Consider the following 23332-nt stretch of genomic DNA (forward strand, 5'->3'; position numbering starts at 1 on the left):
AAAGCCCTCAGAGAAAGGTGTTTGTGGGATGAATCCCATAGAGAGAAAGGGGGCGTTACGGGATGGAGCCTCAGCCTGGGGGTAATTTTAACCACAATGGAAGCAGGGTTCTCGTTCCCCCCCGCTTGCGATCCGAATGGTTTGCTCCACAGGCAATCCAGATCCGGCAGTGCCGCCAGGGTCGAGCCGTTGGGGTGGGCGGAGTTTCGCGTGTGGGCGTGTCCAGCGTTCCAGCGGGCCGCAATGAGCCCTTAGAGAGGAGGAAAGGCCGGGAGGGGTTACCTGGGAGGGGGGGGGGGGCGAGGAAACTTCGGAAGGGGGCGTGGTCAGCCTAAAACGTGGGGCGGGGCTAGGCTGGGGCGACGCGGGGCGGGCCCAGCGGTTGCTATGGGTTCGCTTCCGGCGCTGGCAGGCGGAAGTGGCTGGAACCTGGTGGTGATGCTGCTGTTGCTGAGGCGGCTCTGGGTCAGTGGGGAAGGGGCTGGGGGTGGGAGGCAGGAGCAGCCTCGCGTTCCCCCCTATCTCCAGGCGGAGCGGGGAGGAGCTGCCCCCCATGTCTCCAGAGGGGTGGAGTAACGAGCTGCCCCCCATAGCCTCAGGAGGGGGGAGGAGCTGCCCCCCATGTCTCCAGGCGGGGGTGGGGAGGAGCTGCCCCCCATGTCTCCAGAGGGATGGAGTAAGGAGCTGCCCCCCATAGCCTCAGGAGGGGGGAGGCGCTGCTCCCCATGTCTCCAGGCGGGGGTGGGGGGGAGCTGCCCCCCATATCTCCAGAGGGGTGGAGTAAGGAGCTGCCCCCCATAGCCTCAGGAGGGGGGAGGAGCTGCCCCCTATATCTCCAGGCAGGGGGGAGGGGGAAGGAGCTGCCCTCTATATCTCCCATATCTCTGGGGGGGCACTCCTCACCCCCCCATATCTCCAGAGGGGTGGGCAGAGATGGACTGGGGAACTCAAGGATGAATAAATATGCTGCTATGTGGCAGGAAGAGAGAGGTTTCCAATGGGGCGAAGATGCCGTCGGGCTGGAGCTCTGTATTAGGGTGAAGGCCCCCATGGGATTGGAGGGGTTGTTGGGGTGAATGTCCTTTGGGAGCAGAGTGAGGGAAAAGATTCCGCAGGGTGGACGGGGCAGAGAGCGGGGCGCGTACAGGAGGTGAGACCATGTGGAAATCCCACAGGAGCAGTGGGGAAGCGGCATATTGGGTGGATGTGAGTAGAGGGGGGGCCATTGGTCAGATATAGTACAGGAGGGTAGGTGGAGACAGCATATCATGGGAGTAGTATGGGGAGGGGCATGTTGGGCAAACATCACAAGAGTGGAAGTAAAGAAATTGGGAGGATATGTGATTGGAGGATAGCTGGGCAGGTATTATTGGGTGGATATACCACAAGAGAGGAAATGGAGCTATCTATAGGAGCAGAGCGTGGGTGGGAGAATAGGTGGATATATTCCAGGAGAGGAGGAGGTTGATGTGACTGTAATAGGGTTGAAGGGCCCTGGCTGTGTGGTAGATTCTGTTAACATTTGGGACTACAGAGCAGGAAACTAACCTTGTCCTGAGAAGCAGGTTTTTGTGGGAGGGGGCAGAGCCGGGGAAGCAGGTCTCCGTGATACTCATCCTCTGTTACCTGTCCTGAGGGGTGGGGGAATAAAGGCAGTATGGAGACTGATCCTGTTGGCATTAATACTAAAGAGTGGGGGTGGAAGCCAGTGTCTAATACAGGTGTGTGTCTGTTCACAGAGCCAAGGAGCAATTGAAAGGCGACGAGGATGGCACTCCGTACCCACCTCCCGGATACGAGACTAGCTGTCTGGGATCTGGCGGGACTTTAGGAGATGGGACGCCAGGGCTTTGGTTTGTCCCTGAAACTGGTGATGCGCCAACCTGTGCCTGGGGAGTGAGAGCTCACCAGGAGACGCGGATGAGCAGAGAGCCGCCGGACAGTAACAGCGATGAGGCGACGCAACCTGTGGGCTACCTCCAGGGGCGCTGATTGGGAGCGGTGAAAACCAGACTCTTGTGTATGCTGCCGCCCTCCTCCCCAGAGACCCGAGGGGCTGTAATGGCTTGATTCCCTGGGAGTCTTGAAAGACACTTGAGGAGAGACGGGGAGTTATCTCAAGGCTTGGAGAGACCAGTACAGAACTTGCCCGCTCCTTTCAGTGGCGGAAGCTTGGGGTGTGGTTATTAGCTTTGAACCGGGATAGGGGGAGCTGTGTGGCCCATTCAGGAGGTGGAGAGGCCCTTCCCTGCTGTTCCTCCTGCATCGAGTCCTCGAGTGAGGTCCTGAAAGGGGGAGGGGGGAGCCCAGATACCCCCCTCCCCCAGGGGAGAACCAGAGGCCAGGAGTCCACCAGCAACACTGAGCTGACACCAATCAGGTGAGATTTATTTATGATGTGCCTTTCAAAATTGGGAGAGAAGCTAGGCTTTCCTGCTGTGCTTTCCTGCTGTGCTTTCCACTGGCCTCTTGTTTCTGTTGCCCACTGGAAGACGGTGTCCTTCTGCCTTGAGTCCATCCTGCAGAGGAAGTGACGGGGAAAAGAGACTGCATGTTGGAGGGTAAAGAAATCGCATTGGATGGTTAATCGGTAGAACTCATTGGCACAGGTTTTTGAGCTTGTTCAGTATGAGGCCAATAGCTTGGTAACCTAAAAGGCTGGGACTCTTCTGTGAATACGTATAGTGCCTCTGGGATAGGGCTACAATGGTGATGGTCCCTGCCAGGGTTTGATGCTTCTGTTCCCTTAGAGATGGTCCCATTGAGGTGATAGACTGGGGTTGGATGCTGGATTAGATTGGGACCGGTGGTCTGATTTGGCATGGTAGGGTGTGGATACTGGATTAGATAATAACAGTAACACCTACCTCTTACCTAGCGCTTTTCATCAGTAGATCTCAAAACGCTTTATAAAGGACGTCAGGATCATTATGTCCATTTTACTGATGGGGAAACTGAGGCACAGAGCAGTTAGGTGATTTGCACTCAGGAGATCAGTTGCAGAACTGGGAATGGAGTAGATGGATTACGGGAGTCCACAGGCCCAGTGGTCTGATCTGGTGGGGGTCAGGAAAAGATACTGGATTAAATGGGCCCAGTGATTTGATCTGGCAGGGGTAGGATGGGGTGGGGCATACCAGGCTAGACAGGTCTTATCCAGCATGGCAGGGAGGTCCAGTTCCTACATTCTTGATCGCCGATGAGCCCGCCTGCCGACTGTCCCATCAGCGGCGCCCTGATACTGGTCCCTTGCCTTCTAATAGTGATCACCTCCCTTCTTCATAGGTTGCTTGATGCATAACTGGGTGACCTGGAGCAGTGCTGTCTCTGGGCTTTGCCTCCCCAGAAGGTCCAGCAGCACTTTGGGACCAATGCTTTGATGACCACATTGGGGTGGAATCCTCAGGGGCCTCCCCTTTCCAGCAAGGCGGGAGTTAAACCCCAGTATTGCTCCCAAGAGGCCATGGTTTTTGCATCAGATGTGCTGGGCTGAGGGGCATCTGTACTTCTGAGCAGGCAGAGCTCGGCTAGCAGCAGAGCAAGCTACTCCCGCCCACTCCCACCTTCTCCCTGTCACCGATGTGTCTGAACCTTCTAGTGCAGAGAGGGAAGTTAAATGCGACTCTTTCAGTTCTTAGCCTCCTTGTTACCCTGAAAATCATTCTCATCTGACCTGCTAGGAATGCAGCTGAGAACCCACATACTTGTTTTATGCACAGACCAGCTGAGAGTCATTTTCAGTGCAACTGGTGCCCTAGAAGGGAAAAGGCCAGTAGAGTGACTAAACAGCAAGTGTGAAAAATTGGGATGGGGGGTAATAGGAGCCTATATAAGAAAAAGGCCCAAAAATCGGCACCGTCCCTATGAAATTGGGACATGTGGTCACCCTAAAGGCCAGTATCCCATTCCCTGCCCTCGCTGAGCCAGCCAGTGCCCCTGACCTGACTGGAACCAGCTCCTCCTAGAGGGGAAAGGCCCCATATCCCGTTCCCCAATGCCCCTGAGCCAGCCAAACCCCCTCTCCCTGAGGTTGGATCGGAATTGGCGCCCCCTGTAATCAGAGTGCCTAACTGATATGAGATAGACAAGGTGGGTGAGGTAATAACTTTTCTTGGATCAGCTTCTGTTAGTGAGAGCGCCAAGGTTTTGAGCTCCACAGAGCTCTTCTTTCATATTTTGGGAGCAACATGGCTCCAGCAAGACTGCAAATAACTGTTATCTTAGCGCTTATCAGTAGACCTCAGCACTTTACAAAGGAAGGCTGTAGCATTATTCCCTATTTTACAGTTGGGAAACTGAGGCATAGAGCAGGGAAGTGACTTACCCAAGTTCAGAAGGCCTCATGTCCCATTCCCTGAGCCTGCCAGTCCTCTTCGACCTGGGGGTCTCTTCGAAGTAAAAATCCCTATAATGCCATTCTCTGAGCCAGCCCCGCAGCGACATAGGGCTGGGTTGAATTTAACCGTGCTGGAGCGTTTGTAACGAGGGGTGGCCGTGGGCTCCAGAGCTCTGGTACCAATCCTGCTTATAAACATCCTTTTGGTGTTCTCCGTTTGGAGACAACGCTCATTGGCAGGCAGGCTGGGGGCTGATGGAATGTGTGTACCCCAGTGTCCTGTCTCTTCCCAATACCAGAAAAAAAGCCAAGACGTGGTTGTTGTTTTTTTTTGTTTGTTTGTTTGTTCTGGACTGCAAACTTGAACGCAACCCATCTTCAGCGAGAGAGTGACGGCACTTTTCTGTACGGTGCTAGTTAGCCGGCAGCTAGATATTGCCTTTGCTCTTGGGTCCCGCTCTATCCCATGCTCAATCCCTGCCCCCTCATCCCCCCTCTATCTGGCTCTGGGGCCCGAGGCTTTAACAGGGCCCGAACATGCTCAGAGCAACTGAAAATGGTGTGTTTTGGACTGGGGGACCTATTTTCATTTACATCAACACGTTTCTTCAGAGTTAACACCACTGCTTATGTCAGCATCCCCAGCACATTAGTAAGGGTTTGTCTACACTGCAGTCAGAGGATGTGGAGTGGACAGACCTGAGCGAGCCTTGATCTAACTAGTTTAGCTCCCGGAGTGATATAGCTGCACAAGTAATTACCCAGGGTTCCAGATGGACTTGTATAGTCCTTGCTGGCACTGCTTCACGGCTCTGGTACCTGAGCGTAGCTAAACTAAAGCGAGCTACATGAGCTGCAATTGCACCCTGCGATTGAAGTGTAGACGTACAGAGGCAGCTCCCTAAGGTGTCTTACAAAAGGAGGTGGACAGATCAGACAGCATAAAGTTAACCTGTGAAGGAAAAACAAGTTGGTTGAATTTCATTTTAAAGAAGTGGCAAGTCTAGACTGTTGGTAATTCAGGTGATTCTTTTGTGCCTCCCTGAAAATCCAACCTCGCCGCAGTTTCAACCAATTATAGGATTCTTTTCCACTTCATGTATTTTTGTTCTGTTTGTACAGCCCGTAGCACACTGGGGTCCTGATCCATGACTGAAGTACTATGATAATAGAAATTACTTCTACTAGCAATTATTGTTTGTGTTGTCGTGAGCTGTTAAACAGCTGCCATGCCACACCCCAGAGGTGGCTGCACTTGGGCACTGGGTGAAATGTTTTGGGTATCAGTTACAATCCTTTGGGTTCTCTCACTGAGGAGCCCGATGTAGCTGCTGACCCAGCTCTGCCCTTTAGGATGACGGACCCTATATAAACGTCAGTTTGTTTATTTCTATTAGGGTAGCGCCTGGAGGGCCCATTGTGCTGGGTTCTGCACATACACAGAGCATGAGCGCTCGGGAGGCTTGTTGGGGAAACTGAGGCTTGCCCAAGCTCCAAAAGTCAGTGGCAGAACTGAGAACTGAATCCAGGTCTCTAGAGTCCGAGCCCGCAGCCTTAACCACCCAGGCTCTTTTACGGTGTTCAGTCGCTCTCGACTGGGATGTTTCTTGTGCTCTCTGAACACTTTGGCAGCTAGACGCTAAACACACTTAGCATATCACGACCGCAGCAAGGACAATTTGATTAAATTATTATCTCAAAAGGCTTCAATGAGTTCATGTGCCTCCATCTGCAATTTGAAAGGGAGACGCTTTCAGCCAAGATTGGCTAATAAATGGCGGCAGTGAGATGAGGGTGTGGGGGGAGGAGGCTCTCCCAGATGATGGGAACTGTAGAGGGGAAGGTTCTTGTGTCCACGGGGGGGTCGATCATGGGAAAGGGCAGGGAGGAGATGGATGCTAGCTGAAGGGAGTAAAGAGACTAGATCTGCTGCCCCCCATACCGCGTACCCCCCTCCCCCCAGTGCTCTAGCTCCCTTCACACACACACAGAGCTCTACTGGGGCCCCTCAATCCTCACTCTCAGCCCCCCTGCTATTCCAGCACTAGTCTCCCCTCTCCGGTACTACAAATCCATGGTGGTCCTGTATTCGGGGCCGGGGGGCGGATTCTGAATTGGATCTTGACATGCATGGGAAGCCGGAGCAGAGTTGATCTGAGACACGCGGCCAGTCTGCAGTTCCTGGTCCTATGTGCACTTCTCGTTTTTTGTGGCAGAGCTGGGGGGAGGGCAGCCAAGGGCTGGGATAGCAGGGAGCTGCAATCAGGACTGAGGGGCATTAGTAGAGTTGTGTGTGGGAGAGCCCAAAGGCTTGGATACTCCAGAATTGGAGACGTTCTCAGCCCCCCAACCCAGCGATGGTGCTGCTCGCTAAACTAGAAATGTCTGCGTTTCAGAGGTGGCGTGGGTGAGAGAAGCTAGTGTGTTAGAGCAGTGGCGACTGGGAGTCAGGACTCCTGGGTTCTGGGAGGGGAGTGGGGGCTAGTGTGCGGGGCAGAAGTCAGGGTTTGGAGTTGAGATCTATGTTCCTAATCCTGTCAGTCTCCCTGGGGGACCTTGGCCAAGTCACGGAATCTCTGTGCCTCAGTTTCCCCCTCCATACAGTGCATGGTAGTGCAACATGCCTACCTTAGTAAAGTGCTCTGAGATCAAGGGATGAAAAGTGTGCTAGGTGCTTATTATGTCTGATTACACAGTGCTATCATCGCTAGGGGCCAGAGACCAGCTGCCCTTCCCCAGCTTCTGAAATTGGGAGGCTGAGCTGATGACAAACTCACCAGCGTCTCTTCTCTCATGTGTAACCGGTTAGTGACGTAGTCAACCCTGGAAGTGGCTTTTATCTGCATGCCATGTGGCTGATTCTTGGTTAGCAGCCCTGGCAGGAATCCTGGCAAGGGTTGGCCCCTGGTTATCTTGGTGCGATCAGCTGGCCACTCTTACTTTGGTGTGTAGACCAGTTCACGCCCCGATGCTGCTGGTATAACCAGGTAGGCTGGTTCTCCTTCCTCCGAGCTCTGCAGGACATCCCAGAGTGCATCACTCCATGTGTGTCCAACGGGCTGAAGCACTGAGGGGTGGCTGACTAGATTTCAGAATGCGCCAGTACACTGGCAGGGAATTCCCTGCCAAACCCAGACGCGTGCCTGGTTAGGCTGTAATATAGTCTTCTGTGGCTAGGTCCCGAGGGTGCATGAGGGGGAGTCCAGCCTCTCACACACACTGGTCAGAAGATAGGATCTACCAACCTCATGGGAGATGCTTTTGCGGCTGGATCCCTTGTCTCTCTGGGCTGGGGGTGTATCTGTGTCACTGGGCTCCTCAGGAAGAAAGACAGCGGGTGGTGCGGAAGGTGCTCGGTTAGCGGGTTCCCCTGGGCAGCCACAGAAGAGATTTCTCTCCCTGGATTGTGCTGGCTTATCTGAGCCTTGCCTCTGCCAATGTGCCACAGCCCAGTGCCCTTTTAGGGGCAGATGAGGGGTCAGCCTCCGTAAGCTGTTTGCCCCCGACTACCTCTCCCCATTTCGTATGCCACGGACCCGTCTGCTCTGGAGTAGATTGAGACCCACCAACTCGCTTCACGCAGAGTAGACTGGATGGGAATGACGGGTAGTCACTGCTGATCTGTGGCTAGATTGGAACACACACACCCTAGTGGGAGGACCTCTGAGCCAGCCGGTCCTTCCACATCTTGGTTTGGAGTTGTATCACAGCTAGTGCCCCCTAGTGGAGAAGGGTCCCATGTCCCAGGCCCCACCTGCTTGAGCCAGCCATTCCCCCTGCCTTGGGGCCAGATCAGAGCCAACATCCTCTAGAGAGGAAAGGCCCCGTATCCCATCCCCGTCTCCCTGAGCCAGCCCTGGGGCCGGATTGGAGCTGGGACCTCAGAGGGGTCGTGCCCCGTATCCCGTTCCCTGAGCTAGCCAATCCCCGCGATTCTTCCCCTTCGCTCTGTGAGTATTGGCTGTCCGTTTGGCCACAGGCGGAACCCAGCTGGAACTGATCAGGGCCATCTGCATGCTTGAAGCGTGTGTGAGCGGAGTTGTTTTCACTGCCCTCCACCCAGATTAGCCCTACCCTGGTGTAAGATCAGAGGTTGGGCTCCTGATTGTGTTTGTCTTGCCCAGAAGATTATTCTCGTTAGGGACTGACCTAGACTCGGACGATTGTAACGGAGAGGAGAGGCCGGGAGAAGTTCAGGCCTCCAGCCTGCCATGTGCAGGGCTGGGGCACGGTGACATCCCATCCCCCCTGTGGGGACCCTGTGTCTGTCACTGTCAACCACTGGGGCGTGATGACCTTATGCCAGCTGTTGAGGCTTCCCCTTAACTTAAATGGGAGATGCTCCTGCCCAGCTCCCGGTCATCCGTGTTCCTGAGTGTCACCACCCCCCTTCCTCCAGGAGTACTTAATGGTTTTATTAGATGGGGAAACTGAGGCACAGGTTTGAGAAGTGACCGGTCCAGGATTCCAGTGCATGAATGGCAGAGCCACAAATAGAGCCTGGGTGGCCTGACTCCCAGCCCCCCTGCTCTAACCACTAGACCCAACTCCCTTTTGAGAACTTGGACTAGAACCCAGGAGTCCTGCGTCCTGCGCCGACCACTAGACTCCACTCCCAGAGCTGGCAGCAGAACCCAGGGGTGCTAATCCCCTCAACCAGCCTCTCCTGTGCTGGGCGTGGGGGTGGGCGATCAGCACAGAAGTGGGCTGGATGGGTTGCGAAGTTACTGTGGGGACTGGGGGATCTGCAGGAGCAACTGGCCTTGGTTTTAACCCTTAGTGACCCGACCCCAGGCACTTAGCACCCTGAATGTTGTTGCTGGCCCTTCCCGGTCTGAATCCCGCCCTGGCCCTTTGGGTTGCTGACCTGATTGGCGCACGGAAGACGCCTTCCTCGTCTCCTGGGACCTGCTGTGCTGGCTGGTTTCCTGTTTGCCTCCCGTGCACCCCCTGCCCCCCTCCCCCCTCGGCAGAGACGCCCCTCCCATCCTCCCCTGCGCTGCGATGGCTGCCGGCTGTTTCCCATTATGGAGCAGGCGGCAGAGGAGGGGAGGACAGACTGTTCCTCGCCTCTCCGTGTGTGTTTACGTCTGGCTCTGATCTGCCTTTGGAAGTGAACTAGATCTGCAGACGGCAGGGCGCTGAGCTCTCCCCGCAGTGGGCAGAGACCAGGGCTAGCTCCCCATGCACAAACCCCCATCCCAGTGGGGTTTGCCCTATAGGTGCCCCCCACTGGAGCTGGATAAGGGCAGGCAGGGAGGCCAAGGGCTAGAGGTTGCCAACAAGCTACTGGGTGGGGATCGAACCAGTCCTGTGTATCGGAGGATCCGTGTTCACTGCAGAGGTAACTCAGGGGTGGGGGGGGTCAGTAACTGGGCGTGAGCACAGCAAAGCCCTACCCAGGTTACCGCTCGCATTCCTTCCCCGTGAATTGTGGGAGAACTTGTCCGCCCTTCTGGGCGCCGGGGGGAATTGTGGGAAAGCGTTGGAGGACTAGCAGCACTCAAAAGGTTTAGCTTGTGTCCTCACTGCAAAGTCAGCAGGCTGAGTGGAAATAGCTCCTGAGCTCTAACCCACACCCCCAGCCGGGCCCCGTTAGCACCACCAGGTTCAGCTGAGAGGGTTTGGGGAGGGGGCAGCTCCTAGGTAGGAGCCTGGGCTAATTGCAGTGAAGAGAGACCCTGAAAGCGTGAAGCTCTGCTGCCCGAGCTAAAGAACCTTATTAGTGTGGACGCAACAGCGGCGTCCTAAACCTCTATGAGGTCCGGCCACAAGAGGGGGCCAGAGAGCCCGTCTGCCTGCCTGGGTTACCCCAAGCCGGGGGCTAGTGGTTGTGAACGGGACCCGGTTCCACTGAGGAATTGGGCTGAGAATCTCCAGCTCGTTTCACGCATCCCTCTCTCCGCGGGTGCATAAACCCCGAGAGCTCCAGTGGAGGAGAGAGACGGCCACCCACCTAGCAGGGGTGCGGCCGTGCTGACTCATCAGACTCTTGAGCCGGTCCTGGCGCCGATGCGTACGGCAGCGTGGAATCCGGCTGGCTTTTTCATCCACTGCGCTGGCGGGATCAGGCCTGCTGAGCCGAACGATAAAGGCTTGTGTCTCTCTCTCCCCAATTTCCCGTTTCTCCCCCGCTCCTGTAGCATTCAAATGCCCCACACCAGAGGTGGCTGCAAAGCAACCGCCCAGCAAGATGGCACAGGGATTGCTCCCCCTGCACTGAAACGCAGCCACCTCTGGGCTAGGCATAGCAGCTGCGCAGCCGCACGTGAGCAAGACAAGAGGACGGGAAGGGAAATCCCCAGTTGAACCAGTGAGGGGGAGCTTTAGAGAGGCAGCCGGAGTTGAGATTCAGTTGGGGCGCTGGAGGAAACAGCTTAATTGTTGGGCGCCGTTGGCAAACGATCACAAGTGATCAGGGCCTGTTTGCACCATCTCATGTGGAAAGAGAGAGCCCCCTGGCTGCACCACACCGGGTCAGTGCGGGTGGCACTGCCCAAGAGGGGAGGGCCCGGGGCGCTCCCCAGTGGAACCCCCCCCCACACCTCTCTAGGTGCCTTCTGCAGCCCCTGGAGATCTCCCATCCAAATGCTGACCTGGCCTGGCTCTGTTTGCTTGAAATCTACACTCTGAGGTGGAACAGTCTGTTAATAAATGGGGCGGATACACCTCCAGTTTCCCACAGGGAGCACGCGTGTGTGTGTGTGATCAAGAAGGGTGTCGATGCAGGGCTCTTCCCTCCATCCATCTCCCCCTTTTTGTGACTGTCTCCCCCTGGCTTTTTCCCTTGGGCTGTGACGGGAGGGAATCCGTCTTGGCCTGGGAAGGCCCCGGGGTTGTGGGCACCGCACATATGGCTGCTGAGATCCCTGGCTAGAGACTGAACCCTGCACTGTAATTCCTCCAGACTCCTGGGGTGGGTGAGGTGAGGACACAGCAGCTTGAATTCCAGGCTGCTTTCAAAGGCTGGTGGAGAGAGGGGGGGAGGAAAATGATCTATTTAATTTCTTGCAAGGCCCATTTCCTGACACCCCCCCCCCCCGAGCCAGCCATTCGCCCTCCAAGCTGGGGCTGGCTCCCCCAGAAGGGGAAACATCCCCTTCCGCAACCCCCGTTGAGCTGGTCCTTCACCCTGGAGCGGAGCTGGTGCCCCCTAGAGGAGAGAGACCCTGTTTTCCCCCCCATCTCCCAACCTGGGGTCAGATTTGATCGGCTCCATTTACCTCCTGAACCTCTATCTCTGTTTCCAAAGGGAGCAGCTGGCAAAGGAACAGTTAATGGTTAACTCTCCTCGGTATGTAAACGTGATGAACTCAGTGGAGCTGTCTGGTGTTCCTGCAGCTAATTAGCCTGAAAGGGCTCTTTCCCCAGCGCGGGCTCCCAAAGCTTCACCAGCAAAGTTTGATCCTTGGCCTGTGACCCACTCTCCAATTTCTCACCCTGTCCCCTGCTAGGCTCTGGGCCAGAGTCTGCTTTGTTACCCCGCTGTGTAAAGGTGGAGTTCCCCGGCTGCTCTGGGGTCACTGAAAGCAGGATCCGGCCCTGACTCCGTTGGCGGCAGTGAGCTAGCTTCTGATCTACCCCGGGGCAACAACGGAGATTAGGATCCGGCCCCCTTCACCTCTCTCTTCCTGTCCCCTCTCTGCAAAGATCCTGTCAGCCTTTGATTCTCCTGTTCACCTTTCTGCCAAATACGAGTGTGTGAGGCTTAAACTCTCCCTCCCTTTCAGACTGGGGGGGGGGGGCTGACTTCCTGATTGAGAGGGCCGCCCCATAGCAACCTCTGACCCTGCCTTCCTTCCTCCTCTCCTAGCCTACATGGGAGGGCCACGTTTCCTGGTACCGCTGAGGGGAGTGAAACCAGCCGAGCCAGCAAGAACTGTGCCGAAACTGCTGTGCGTTAAAACTTCAACAGGACACGGCTCGGTATGGTGCTGTCCCCTCTGCTCTGTACCATTGCCCAGAGCGGATCTGGCTGCTGTTTCTCCCCCCCATCCCGCTCCCCCCTGCGGCTGGAAATCAGATACCGGCAGAGAGAGAGACGGGATTAGAGAGGAGAGTTTGTAATGCTGGACTTGGGTCGCTTGCCTTGTTGAACGGCGACTGGTACGGCGAGAGGCAAGAGGTGGACAGAGCCAGAGTCTATAACCCCACGGTCCTCGAGCCGGACGCGTGCACAGACAGAGGGGAGACTGTCTCCTGAGCTGGAGCCTTGAAGCCAGGGTTGACATTCAGCTGAGGACCGAGAGGGGGTGAGTGTGAAATCGACGCAGCATCTGGCGCCCAGAAACCCGCCTGCCTTGTTTTCCGGAGAGACAAGGGCCGTGGGAGGAAGCAGAACCCCTCTCCGAGAGCTTGTGGTGATGGCAAGATAACGGCTACTCCGGTAGGAGGGGAACTTTTTATGGCTGAAACTTTTTTGCCCTTTCCAGGGAAGGGGAACAAAGAAACTTTTTAGAGACGGCTCTAAAGCACTCATGACCTTCTATAAGCTGTAATCCGTGATCAGGTGGGTGAGACCACGTCTGCTTCTGTGTGATTCTGATCATGTCAGCTGCGAGCAGGGCCCTGTTGTGCCCGGCGCTGCCCAGACACACACGGAGAGACAGTCCCTGCCCTGGGGAGTTTTCAGACAAGGCGGGAGGGTGGGGGACAGACTTATCTCCAATATACTTTCCAAGAAGAAGGAATATTTAGTGTTTTCCCTCCTGTCTCCTTGGCTGGTGTTCCCTTCCCATCCCAGGAGGGTTGGACAGTGCGAGGAAAATCTTTTTAGGCTCTGGAAAGCAGCCCGGCAAGGCAGCTGGGTCTGGAGGCCCCGGTGACAATATGGTCGATCCGTGGGTTTGTGTTGCGCTGTGGCATGCTGCTCAAACAGCATTCCTGAGTCTGCCTGGTTCTGTATGGTGCCTGCCAGGGTAGCTGTGCTGACTCCCAAGGCCGCAGCGCATACGGGCAGTGTTATATTCTGGGTCGGTTGCTGCCGGATTATATGTGGCTGAGGAAGCTAAAGCAGTGGGGAGGTGTTATCTGAATCCACTAGTGTTTGAGGGATGTCAATCCCTGGGTGAAATTTGTGTTATGTAGGAAGTCAGATGAGATGATCAGAGTGGGCCCTTCTGGCCGGAAGAAGAGGGCTTCTTATCAGGGTTAGTGCTGGCATGGCCAGCATTAACCACCAGTTGCAGGAAACAGCACCAGCAGCAATGCAAAATCCCCCCCCAAAGGCCAGAGTTTCTGTAGTTCCTCTGGCTTTTCCCCAGCTCAGCAAGTTTCCGATCTAGCCTGGGGGCTGGTTTCCAGGGGAGTTGGTTTCTGGGTGGGGCTGGTTTCCAATCTAGTTTGAAGCTCCGTTCTTGCTGCCTAAAATTTGTTACAAGCTGGTCGGGCAAACTCTGTCCTTATCCCAGCTTGGATGTGGGGGTTGCTCTGTCTTGGGGGAAGTTCCTTGTCGGTAGCCTGGCCTAGTATGGGGTGAGAGGTTGAACCCTGTAGTTCCGGAGGATTTGAGGAATGTGGGGTGTCGGACAAGGGGGAATGCTCCAGAAGGGAGACAGACAACCACAGGATCAGCCCAGGAGTTGTCAAGAAACCGGCCTGGGTGCAGTTCCCAACTCTGCCACAAGCTCCCCGTGTGACCGTGGACAAGGCACCGTGCCTCAGTTTCCCCATCTGCAAAACGAGGCGATAATCCTTCCTTTGTTCCTTGGGGCAGGGACCGCCTCGCTCTGTACGCACAGCCCCTAGCACAGGCGGGCCACAATACACCCGTTGTGAATTTGTGTTGTTTACGAGCCCAGGCCCCTGTTGCGCTAGGCCCTGTGCAGAACGGAAAGGCAGCCCTTGCCTCAACCAGCTCACAGTCTAAGGGCAAGACGAGACACCAGCTGGATCCAGATAGCGGGGGACCAGGACCGCCAGTGGTCTCAGAGGCCTCGTGGCCCCTGCAACGTTGGACCTGTTTTGCCTTAACCACCCCACTCCCTTTCCCGGCTCTGCGCTTGATTTGCGTAAAGGGCAAAGGGGGAATATGTGTTGTTTTGACCCAGGGTCAGTTAGTCAATGTGGCTTTGATTTCAACAAGCCCTTCCCATCAGGGCGCGAGGAGGAGGTCTGGGCTGCCAGCGCTGGCAGCCCGCCTCGAGGACTCGTGACCCCCTTAACCCGTTGAGGGCTGGGTGGGGAGGGGATGATGCCAGAGACACACCTATCCCTGAGACCCCCTCGTTTTCCTCCGTCCACCCCGGCTCCGGGTTACCTCTGCTGCATTGCCCGCTGTGAGCAGGGTCCAGATCCCAGAAGGGGGAGGGGTTGGAAGCTGGTAGCAGGAGGGGAAGGTTTCCGGGATTATGAGTCGTGTGGGGAGGGAATTTCGGGAGGGCTTTTGGCATTCGTGAAGACTGGGAATAGCTGCTCTCTGGCTTTACTCCCTCCAGCCTGGGGGACTCCCAGATGCGACTGTTGTTGAACAATGGAGGCAGCTAGAGGGGAAGTGAGAGCACCCACAGGAAAGCCAGTGAGATTTTCCTGTCCTGGGGCTGCCCCTTTCAAACACCCTGGCTGAGACTCCCACCTTCCAGGGTTGCCACGTATCCCCTGGTGCTTTCCTTGGGAGTCGGGGCCTAAATCCCAGAGGCCTGGCCAAATCCCAGCCCCGGGGTGGGGGTGGGGGGGGGAGGTGTTCCTTGATTCTGAAACTGTGCCCCCTTGCAGCCCACCACCCTGCTGTTTTCCCTTCCCCTCATGTCCTAAGCTAGAGAGTGGTGTCCCGTTGCAGCTGTGTTCCTCCCCAGAGGCAGCTGCATTTCAGTGAGCAACTGATCTGATTCCTCTCTGTGGCTTGTAAAAGCTGGGTGCTCTGAGACGCCTGGCAGGGTTCTTCACACAAGGGACCCGCACTGAAAGAGGGGGAGGGAGCCAGACTTTGGGGCGGAGGAGGAGGAGGCCAAAGAGACAGCCAGGCCAGCCCATCCGCATATCAGCTGCCTCTTCGACCTGTTGCCTCTGGCCTATGGTCAGACTGGTTCGGTCACAGCTCTTAAGCCCTTCGAGAAGTGCTTTGAAACTGGCTTCCCTGGCTGGGTAAGCATTTGATTGTGGTGAGCTGGGTGAGAGGTCACAAGAAGTGGAGATTGGACCTGCCGGGCGGGGGATCTGCTGCTGCTGGGTGGCTGGAATAGACTTCTCTGAGCTCCTGTTACCTCTCCCTTTGCCCTGGCAGAGAGTGGCCCCTGGGTTGACCACGAGCTACCTACGTCCCAGCTCTCAAATCTAAACAGAGTAGTAGGTGATTGGGGCTGGCTGCAGACAGGGAGCATGTCTGGCTGCACCGGTGTTGGGGAGGGGGGTGGCAGAATGGGATGGGCTCAACCTCATGAGGAGCTGCCAGTGGGATGTCTCCTGTGACCAGAGAAGTGGTTAAAAGGTTAAGCCAAGCGGGACCTTGGCCAAGAGGCCCATCGCTGCCTCTCGAGGTTGTGAAATCGCAGTGGGAGTGACCCAGAAGTCAGGCCGGGTACCCACAATGCACAGCTCTCCCTTCCCCTGGCTCTGCTCCTAACCCCGTGTGAGTGACCCAGAAGTCAGGCTAGATACCCACAATGCACAGCTCTCCCTTCTCCTGGCTCTGCTCCTAACCCCGTGCGAGTGACCCAGAAGTCAGGCCGGGTACCCACAATGCACAGCTCTCCCTTCCCTTGTCTCTGCTCCTAACCCCGTGCGAGTGACCCAGAAGTCAGGCCGGGTACCCACAATGCACAGCTCTCCCTTCCCCTGGCTCTGCTCCTAACCCAATCCCTGAGCCAGTCTGCTGAGGTTTTTCCACTGGTTGCCGAATTCCCAACATGACGTTTTAGCTCTTTAACAAATGAGCCTCAGCTCTGCAAAGCAATTAACCAGGACTGGGGTTGGGTGACAAGGCCTGGGGCCGGCCCTGCATAGCGTGCTCCTGTGCCCCACGGCACAACTGCTGCAGTGGGGGAGCTGCCCTGGTTCTTTCCTCAGCAACCTGGGCGGAGGGAGGAGGGGGGGCTCTGAGATGCCCACCCTAGCCGGGCTCAGTGTCCCCTCTCGCTCTGGCATTAGAGGGGCCATTCCTCCTCCGCCTGACCATAGAGTGCGCTGTGTTGCCCCTGGGATGGAGGGTTATTCTGCCTAACCTGAAATATGTTCCATCCCCTTAACCAGGCCATAGGGGGCGCTGTGCTGTCCACCCTCATTGGATCAGTGTACCTCCCTCATTCTGGCACTAGGGGGCGCTGTGCCTGGATGCATTGCATCACCCTCTGGGCCTGCACTAGGGGGCGCTGTGCCTATCCTGGGATGCACTGTGTCACCCTCTGGGCGTGCACTAGGGGGCGCTGTGCCTATCCTGGGATGCACTGTGTCACCCTCTGGGCCTGCACTAGGGGGCGCTGTGCCTATCCTGGGTGCACTGTGTCACCCTCTGGGCCTCCACTAGGGGGCGCTGTGCTGCTGTCCCTAGCCTGGCACATGCTCCTTGTCTCCACAGCTTGGCACTATGGGCTGCTTGGCCTGGATACTCCAAGCCCCTCCACGCCCTGTGGAGAGGCTGTGTGCAGTAGTTGGGCTGCGTGGCTGGCACAATAGCAACTGAATGGCCCAGTGTACGAGGACCTGGTCCCCCTTCTGCTTCCGCCTCCTGCGTTCCCTGGGGGTGGAATTTAGCCCTGCGCTCCCCACTGCCAGCTAGGAGCCAGACTAGTGTCCCGCCCGCTCGCCCTCCTGCACCCGTGCTGGGCTAATGGGAGAAGTGTCGGGCTGTCCCGAAACTCATCAGCTCTGGCTGGGAGACGCACTGGGAGCAGAAGCATGCAGAGGAAGGGGAGCTGGTTTTCTCGCCCTTCCATGGACCTGCTTTCCCCACCTCCCTTTCTGCCCTGCAGCTCCCTGGGCTTAACCGTCCAGGGACGGAGCTCAAGCTGCTGGGCTGTGTGAAGATCTCGGAGGATTTAGAAAGAGCCTTTTCTCTGCGCTGTCAGCAGCTCCCAAACCCGCCGGCTCAATCCTCCCGTGCCCTGGCGAGCCAGGTGGAAAAAATGCAACTTGCTGCTCCAGCTCGCGTGTCTGAGCCCAGCCGCTGCTTTAGAACAGCTGGTAGCTTGTCCGAGAGCGACGCAGGGACATCCGCTGTGCTGGAGCGGGTCTCTCTAGCGTGGGATCGCCACCCATCAGACCAGTAGGCTCTCTTGCCCCACTGAAATCATCAGTGGGGCCCATCTATCCTAGTGTCTTCTCCACACACTCCCTCTCTGTGCTAGATCAGACCCCACGGCTGGAGATGCTTCAAACCAGGACCAGGTGGAGCCTGGGATTTTCTGTTCTTCAGACTCTGCGTCATGGTTTCTCTCCCCCCTCCCCCTTCGAAATATTCCCAGCTGACCTCACCCTGTGCCTCTGCCCCCAATCCCTTACGCCTCTTTGATTCCGTGGGGCGCAGCCTAGGCTGCCCCTCCCCACGGATCCAAGGTGTGTGCTCCAGTGACTCCAGCTGATGGACAGGCTTAAGCAGCAGTGGTGTGACTCTCCGCCAGAGTCCTGCCGAGCAGAGACAGATGGACACCCTGGTTCTTCCTCCCCAGCCCTCAAGAGCCCTTCTTCCAGCTGGCCCTGGATCCCGGCCGCCTGACTTTCCTGGCTCGCCACCGTCGTCCCAAGTCAGAACTGATCAGTGAGCTCGGCTGCTCAAACAAGCCTTGTGTGTCTTGCCCTGGCACCCCGGGCTAGGAGCCAAGCTGTGCAGGGTCGGGCTGGCTTGCTTGTCTGGATGGGGGGAGACCTCTGAGGAAATCCCCCCACTCTCCCCAGGGATGTGGCTCAACAGATGGTGTCTGGTCTCTCTAAATCAGTGCTGACCCCAATGCCCCAGTGTGGCACTAGGGGTCACTGGGCTGCAAGCAGCCGGGTAGAGGTGCAAGTCAGTGCTGAGCCCAGTGCAGTGCTGGGGGTGCTGTGCTGCAGGGAGTGGGTGGGGGGCGCTGGCCCCTCGCAGTCAGCGCTGGCCCCGGAGTTAATTCCAGCTGCAAAATGTAATGTGGGTAATGATTTTTTTTCCTCCCTAAATCCCTCCCTGCTCTCGTTCTGAGCTATGGGATTCTCCTTCGCTTCCTGTCCCAGTCTGTTGCTGGGCAGCTGTTAACTGGCTGCCCCACCCCACCCCAGAGGTGGCTGCATTTCTGCGCTGGGTGAGTGACCCCCGTGCTGCATCGCTGTGAGGTTGTTCCCCAGCTGCACCACCCCAGAGGTGGCTGCATTTCAGTGCTGGGGTGAACAGTCCCTGTGTGGCGTTGCTGCATGGCTGCTAAACAACTGCCCCGCCCCACCCCAGAGGTGGCTGCACTACGGAGAGGAATGGCTGCCTACCCAAACAGTAGTTTAGCCACGTGCTGCCCAAATGGCCCTGAAGCAGGGAGTTGATCGTACGGTCGCCCTCCCTGGTGTCCTCCCCACTTGGGCTTGCAGCAGCCTGGTGGCGTGTGAACATGGCTGAGCCCTGCCTGCGATTGCACACTCCTGCTGCCGTGTTAAATATAGGGCCGGGGCTCTCACCGGGGGGATTAATGAGGCTCCTGATGCAGCTACTAAGCAAGGGTGGGATTACGGGCTTAAGCTGGTGCTGTGCACAGCTATCGCCTGTGGGACCAGCGGGGTCCGAGCTGAGGTTCGTGCAGCAGGTCTTGGGGGAGGGAGGGGCCTGCCAGGGCATCTCTGCACACCAGCCACTGGGCGGGAGGAGAGGGGAGCTCCGATCCAGTGTCTCTCCAGTCTTGGGCTTCCTCAGCCAGCCTACTCAGCGTCCCCTCCCAATGGCCCCTCCTCCCCTCTCTGCTCACACCCGGGGTTCCCAGTCCCTCCCCTCCATGCGTCTCCCCCACTCCAGCCTATCTGGGAGGGGGCGTTTCTGCTGCTTAGCCTAAGGCCCCCCATCCCTGCCCTGTAGGACAACCAGTGCCCGGAGTCCGGACGCGCAGGGGGAGCGTTGGTCTCTGCCCCTCCAGACAGCCGAGCCGATCACGAGTTAGCTCACCTAAAGGATGACCAAGAGGCAGGGAAGATCTTTGGGGCAGGTGGTTGAAGGGGCTGATGCCGAAGGAGGGAGGAGAGGGGTCCGGGGGTATCACTGGGAGGAATGAGGTGACATGAAGAATGGGGCAACATAGCGTAAACGTCAGTGAAAGAGCCCGGAGGGGAAGATGTATCCGGATGGGGAATCAGCTCCCTGAGGGATGGGCTGGGGGGCCCTTTGTTGGGGACTCGTAAAACCAGGAATGGACGCAGCCCTGGAGAGCAGGTTGTAGGGGCTGGGCCCTGGTGGGGCGTCTCCATCTCGCTAGGGGCTGGGCTGGGCTGAATGAGCCCTGATGGGGCATCTCCATGTCACTGGGAAGAGGCTGTAGGGGACGGTCCCACCCTGGCTCCCCAAGTGGCGCTGAACCTGATGGGCACCTGATGGAGCTGCTCCTCTCTCCATACTGGCTGGAGGCCTGGAGGAGAGTCTGGAGGGAGCAATCCAGCCCTGGGTCCCAGGTGGGGCTTGACCAGCGGCAATCGTGACCCATTGCCGATATTCACTTGTACTTCACTGACTCCCCGTCCCCCTTTCTGCCCCCCCCAGGTCCATGGCTGTGGAGTGACACCTGAGGGATCGAGAGCGCAAGCGAGCCGAGGGGGGGCCTCTGCCTGTGAAGGATGCTGAAGAAGAGCACCCTGGTCCTCTGGGGCGTGGTGCTGTTTGTGGCCTGGAACGCCCTGCTCCTTTTCTTCCTGTGGACCCGGCCCCCAGCCTTCGACAACCACAGCCACTTGACCGAGGAGGTCATCCGGCTGGCCCAGGACGCGGAGCTGGAGCTGGAGCACCAGAAGGACCTGCTGCGGCAGATCCACCGGTACAGCGCCCTCTGGAGCAAGAAGAGGAAGAAGGTGGAGGAGACGGGTCGGCTCCCGCCGCCCGCTGCCGCCTCCAACCCTGGGGCTTTGCCCGCCACGGAGGTCGTCCCGCACCGGTCCCGGGCCTCCCCGGATGCAGTCCTGCCCGTGGTGGTGATCGCCTGCGACCGCAGCACGGTGCGCCGGTGCCTCGACAAGCTGCTGCACTACCGGCCGTCCCGGGAGCGCTTCCCCATCATCGTGAGCCAGGACTGCGGGCACGAGGAGACGGCCCGGGTCATCGCCTCCTACGGCGACGCCGTCATGCACATCAAGCAGCCGGACCTGAGCGACATCCCGGTGCCCACGGACCACCGCAAGTTCCAGGGCTACTACAAGATTGCCCGACACTACCGCTGGGCCCTGAGCCAGGTTTTCCGCACCTTCCAGTACCAGGCGGCCATTGTGGTAGAGGACGACCTGGAAGTGGCTCCAGATTTCTTCGAGTACTTCCAGGCGGCCTTCCCGCTCCTGCTGGCCGACCCCAGCCTCTGGTGTGTCTCGGCCTGGAACGACAATGGCAAGGAGCAGATGGTGGAGGCCGGCCGGCCGGAGCTGCTCTACCGTACAGACTTCTTCCCCGGCCTGGGTTGGCTGCTGCTGTCGGAGCTGTGGGATGAGCTGGAGCCCAAGTGGCCCAGGGCCTTCTGGGATGACTGGATGAGGCAGCCGGAGCAGCGGCGCGGCCGCTCCTGCATTAGGCCCGAGGTCTCCCGCACCATGACCTTCGGCCGCAAGGGCGTGAGCCATGGGCAGTTCTTCGACCAGTACCTGAAGTTCATCAAGCTCAACGACCGCTTCGTGCCTTTCACCCAGCTGGACCTCTCCTACCTCAAGAAGGAGGAGTATGAGCGTTCGTTCCTGCCCAAGGTCTACGACGCCCCGGAGCTGCGGGTGGAGGACCTGCAGGGCAACCAGCATCGGGAACTGGGCACTGTCCGCGTGCAGTACAGCAGCCGCGACTCCTTCAAGGCCTTCGCCAAGGCCCTGGGCGTTATGGATGATCTCAAGTCGGGGGTGCCTCGGGCCGGCTACCGTGGCATCGTCAGCTTTCTCTACCGTGGCCGGCGGGTCTACCTGGCGCCCCCTTCTGACTGGACGGGTTATGACCCCAGTTGGAGTTAGCACCGTCTCTCCCCGGACATTGACCCTTGAGCATGTTGGACCCGTAAAGATCATGGAGCGGGTGGGCGGGCTGTGTGGGGCGGGGACTCAGACCTTGTATTTTTGTTTTCTGAGTGGCATTCGAGTGCATTCCGGGGCGAGGCGGGGTGTGTGTGTGTGTTTGTGCACTTAATACTGGGGGGCGGGGGGGCAGGATTATTGTGTTGCCCAGATGTGGGAGGCAGGGGACTGGGATGGGGCATGCTGAGGCTTTCCCCATTGCCCTCCCCCTCCGCCCCCCCAGTGCCTATCCCCTTTCTGACATTGTGATCTCCCTCTACCATGTCCCTGGTGGTTTCTCCACGGTGCGTGGGTGGGGTCAGAGCCAATGCTGAACCGAATTGACCCACTAGTGGCTACTTTCCCAACCTCTGTGAGCTGCGGGGGAAGAACAGAGAGAGGGGGGTGACCACCTCAACCCGGGAGGGCCTAATGGTGATGCCAGGACCTGCTTAGGACCTTTGGCAGTTCCCACCTCGCAATCCTTAGTTGGGGGCAGTGTGGGAGTGGGCAGGGGTCGCTTCTGGCTATAGCTGGGAGGGAGCATTGGAGATGACGGGGCGCCTTTGATGGTCCTCGAGCCCATCGTTAGCTGTAGGGGAGTTGTGCACGGGCAGGGATCTCTATGTCCATGATGACCTCTTTGGTGTCTCCATCGGACCATCTCTAGCATGGCTGGAGCATCAGAACCTTCTCGCCTTTTGACCTGTGCAGTGGTCCCCAAGCAGCCCTCTGGGTCAGGGGTGTGTGAGGAGTTGTCCTGGCTTCTCTCTATCCAGCAATGTTGCGTCCCCCCAGCGTTCCTCTGCTTGCAGTGGGCGTTCCACCATGGCAGTCCCTTCACTTTGTCCTTCTTTGCCGCTTTTCTACACTGTGCACGGAGGAAGCTTGTTACAGAGCCAGGGCTCTGCAGTCTGGCTCGTGTCACTCTCCCTGGCGAGGAAGGGAGAGACCCGAGCTTGCGGCCTGCCTTAATCCTCAGCGGGGGGCCTCCATCCTTTCCCGGGTTGAAGTTCGGTTCAAAGTTGGCTCAGTCCCTGCCCGCTGGTGGCTGATTCCCCTGCTGCCATGGTTGAGAGGACCATTGATGTAGCAATGGGGAGACATCACCACGGAGGAGAACCCCAGGAGTGCTGGGACACAAGAAGAGGGGCTCTCTGACAACAAGCCCTGCCTTATCTATGGGAGTAGAGCCCCCTCTCCAGTCTCTTAGAGGTGCTGCTAAGCTGTTCAAGAGCCAGTTTGGGGAGGGAGAGTTACAGTTCAGACCTCATTTGGCCAAAACATAGACCACACCAAAGGGTAACTTTTCCCCCCGCTGTATTATTTTGCTGTATTGTCCGGTTTCTGTTTTAAATCCCCTTGTATCTTCCCCACTCCGGGACGTGAGCCGGGGAGGAGGGAGACCAAACTGCCTATTGGCATTCTACATCACCCATGAAATTGCTTGGTGCCCTAAGGCAGGTTTGGCAAAGGATGGGTGGGCGCAGAAGCTTCCCTGCGATCCAGTCCCTGTTGGTGAAGTCAGGTAGAGAGGAGCTCCCATGTCAACAGCCAAGGAGGAGATGGTCGTTCCAAGAGAGTATTAAAGGGTCTGAAAATGTACTGTCTCCAAAGTGCCCCTTCCCTCCCAGTTCCGCTCAGCAATATCCAGAGCGCCTGAGGCTTCCTCAGAGTCGGGGTGCTTCAGTGTGTATGTAACTTTCCTCCCCTCCTCGGGCCAGGATCGGGGGAATCTATCTGAAGGAAGAATCTCTGGGAGAGGGAGGTCCATTTGTAGGTAGGATCTTCAATGGGATCCGGCCAGCTTTTCAGGGAGCCATCCAGGTTGGGTCAGACCCCTGCCATTCTCCTGGGCAGGCTCTTCACTCACGCCTGGCCTGCGGC

General features: G+C 57.6%; 1 protein-coding gene across 5 annotated transcripts; it reads left to right on the plus strand.

Annotated features, from left to right (window-relative positions):
- Positions 1–346: 346 nt before the first annotated feature.
- MGAT1 (alpha-1,3-mannosyl-glycoprotein 2-beta-N-acetylglucosaminyltransferase) lies at positions 347–23048 on the plus strand. 5 transcript variants are annotated; one of them, XM_039500367.1, is made up of 4 exons: positions 347–465; positions 1740–2380; positions 12150–12845; positions 19971–23048. In XM_039500367.1, the coding sequence occupies exon 4, from the start codon at positions 20045–20047 to the stop codon at positions 21404–21406; it is 1362 nt and encodes a 453-aa protein (XP_039356301.1). In that variant the 5' UTR covers positions 347–465; positions 1740–2380; positions 12150–12845; positions 19971–20044; the 3' UTR covers positions 21407–23048. The 5 variants fall into 5 exon arrangements, with proteins under 5 accessions (XP_039356301.1, XP_039356302.1, XP_039356304.1 ...); XM_039500368.1 differs by having other exon boundaries at positions 12150–12722; XM_039500370.1 differs by having other exon boundaries at positions 12150–12588.
- The last annotated feature ends 284 nt before the right edge of the window (positions 23049–23332 follow it).

The sequence above is a fragment of the Mauremys reevesii genome, linkage group 15 (assembly GCF_016161935.1).
Source record: "Mauremys reevesii isolate NIE-2019 linkage group 15, ASM1616193v1, whole genome shotgun sequence".
Taxonomy (NCBI): Eukaryota; Metazoa; Chordata; order Testudines; family Geoemydidae; genus Mauremys; species Mauremys reevesii.

What these genes read in the sequence shown, in the direction of transcription:
- MGAT1 (XM_039500367.1), top strand. Translation starts at nt 20,045, where the DNA reads ATGCTGAAGAAGAGCACCCTGGTCCTCTGGGGCGTGGTGCTGTTTGTG.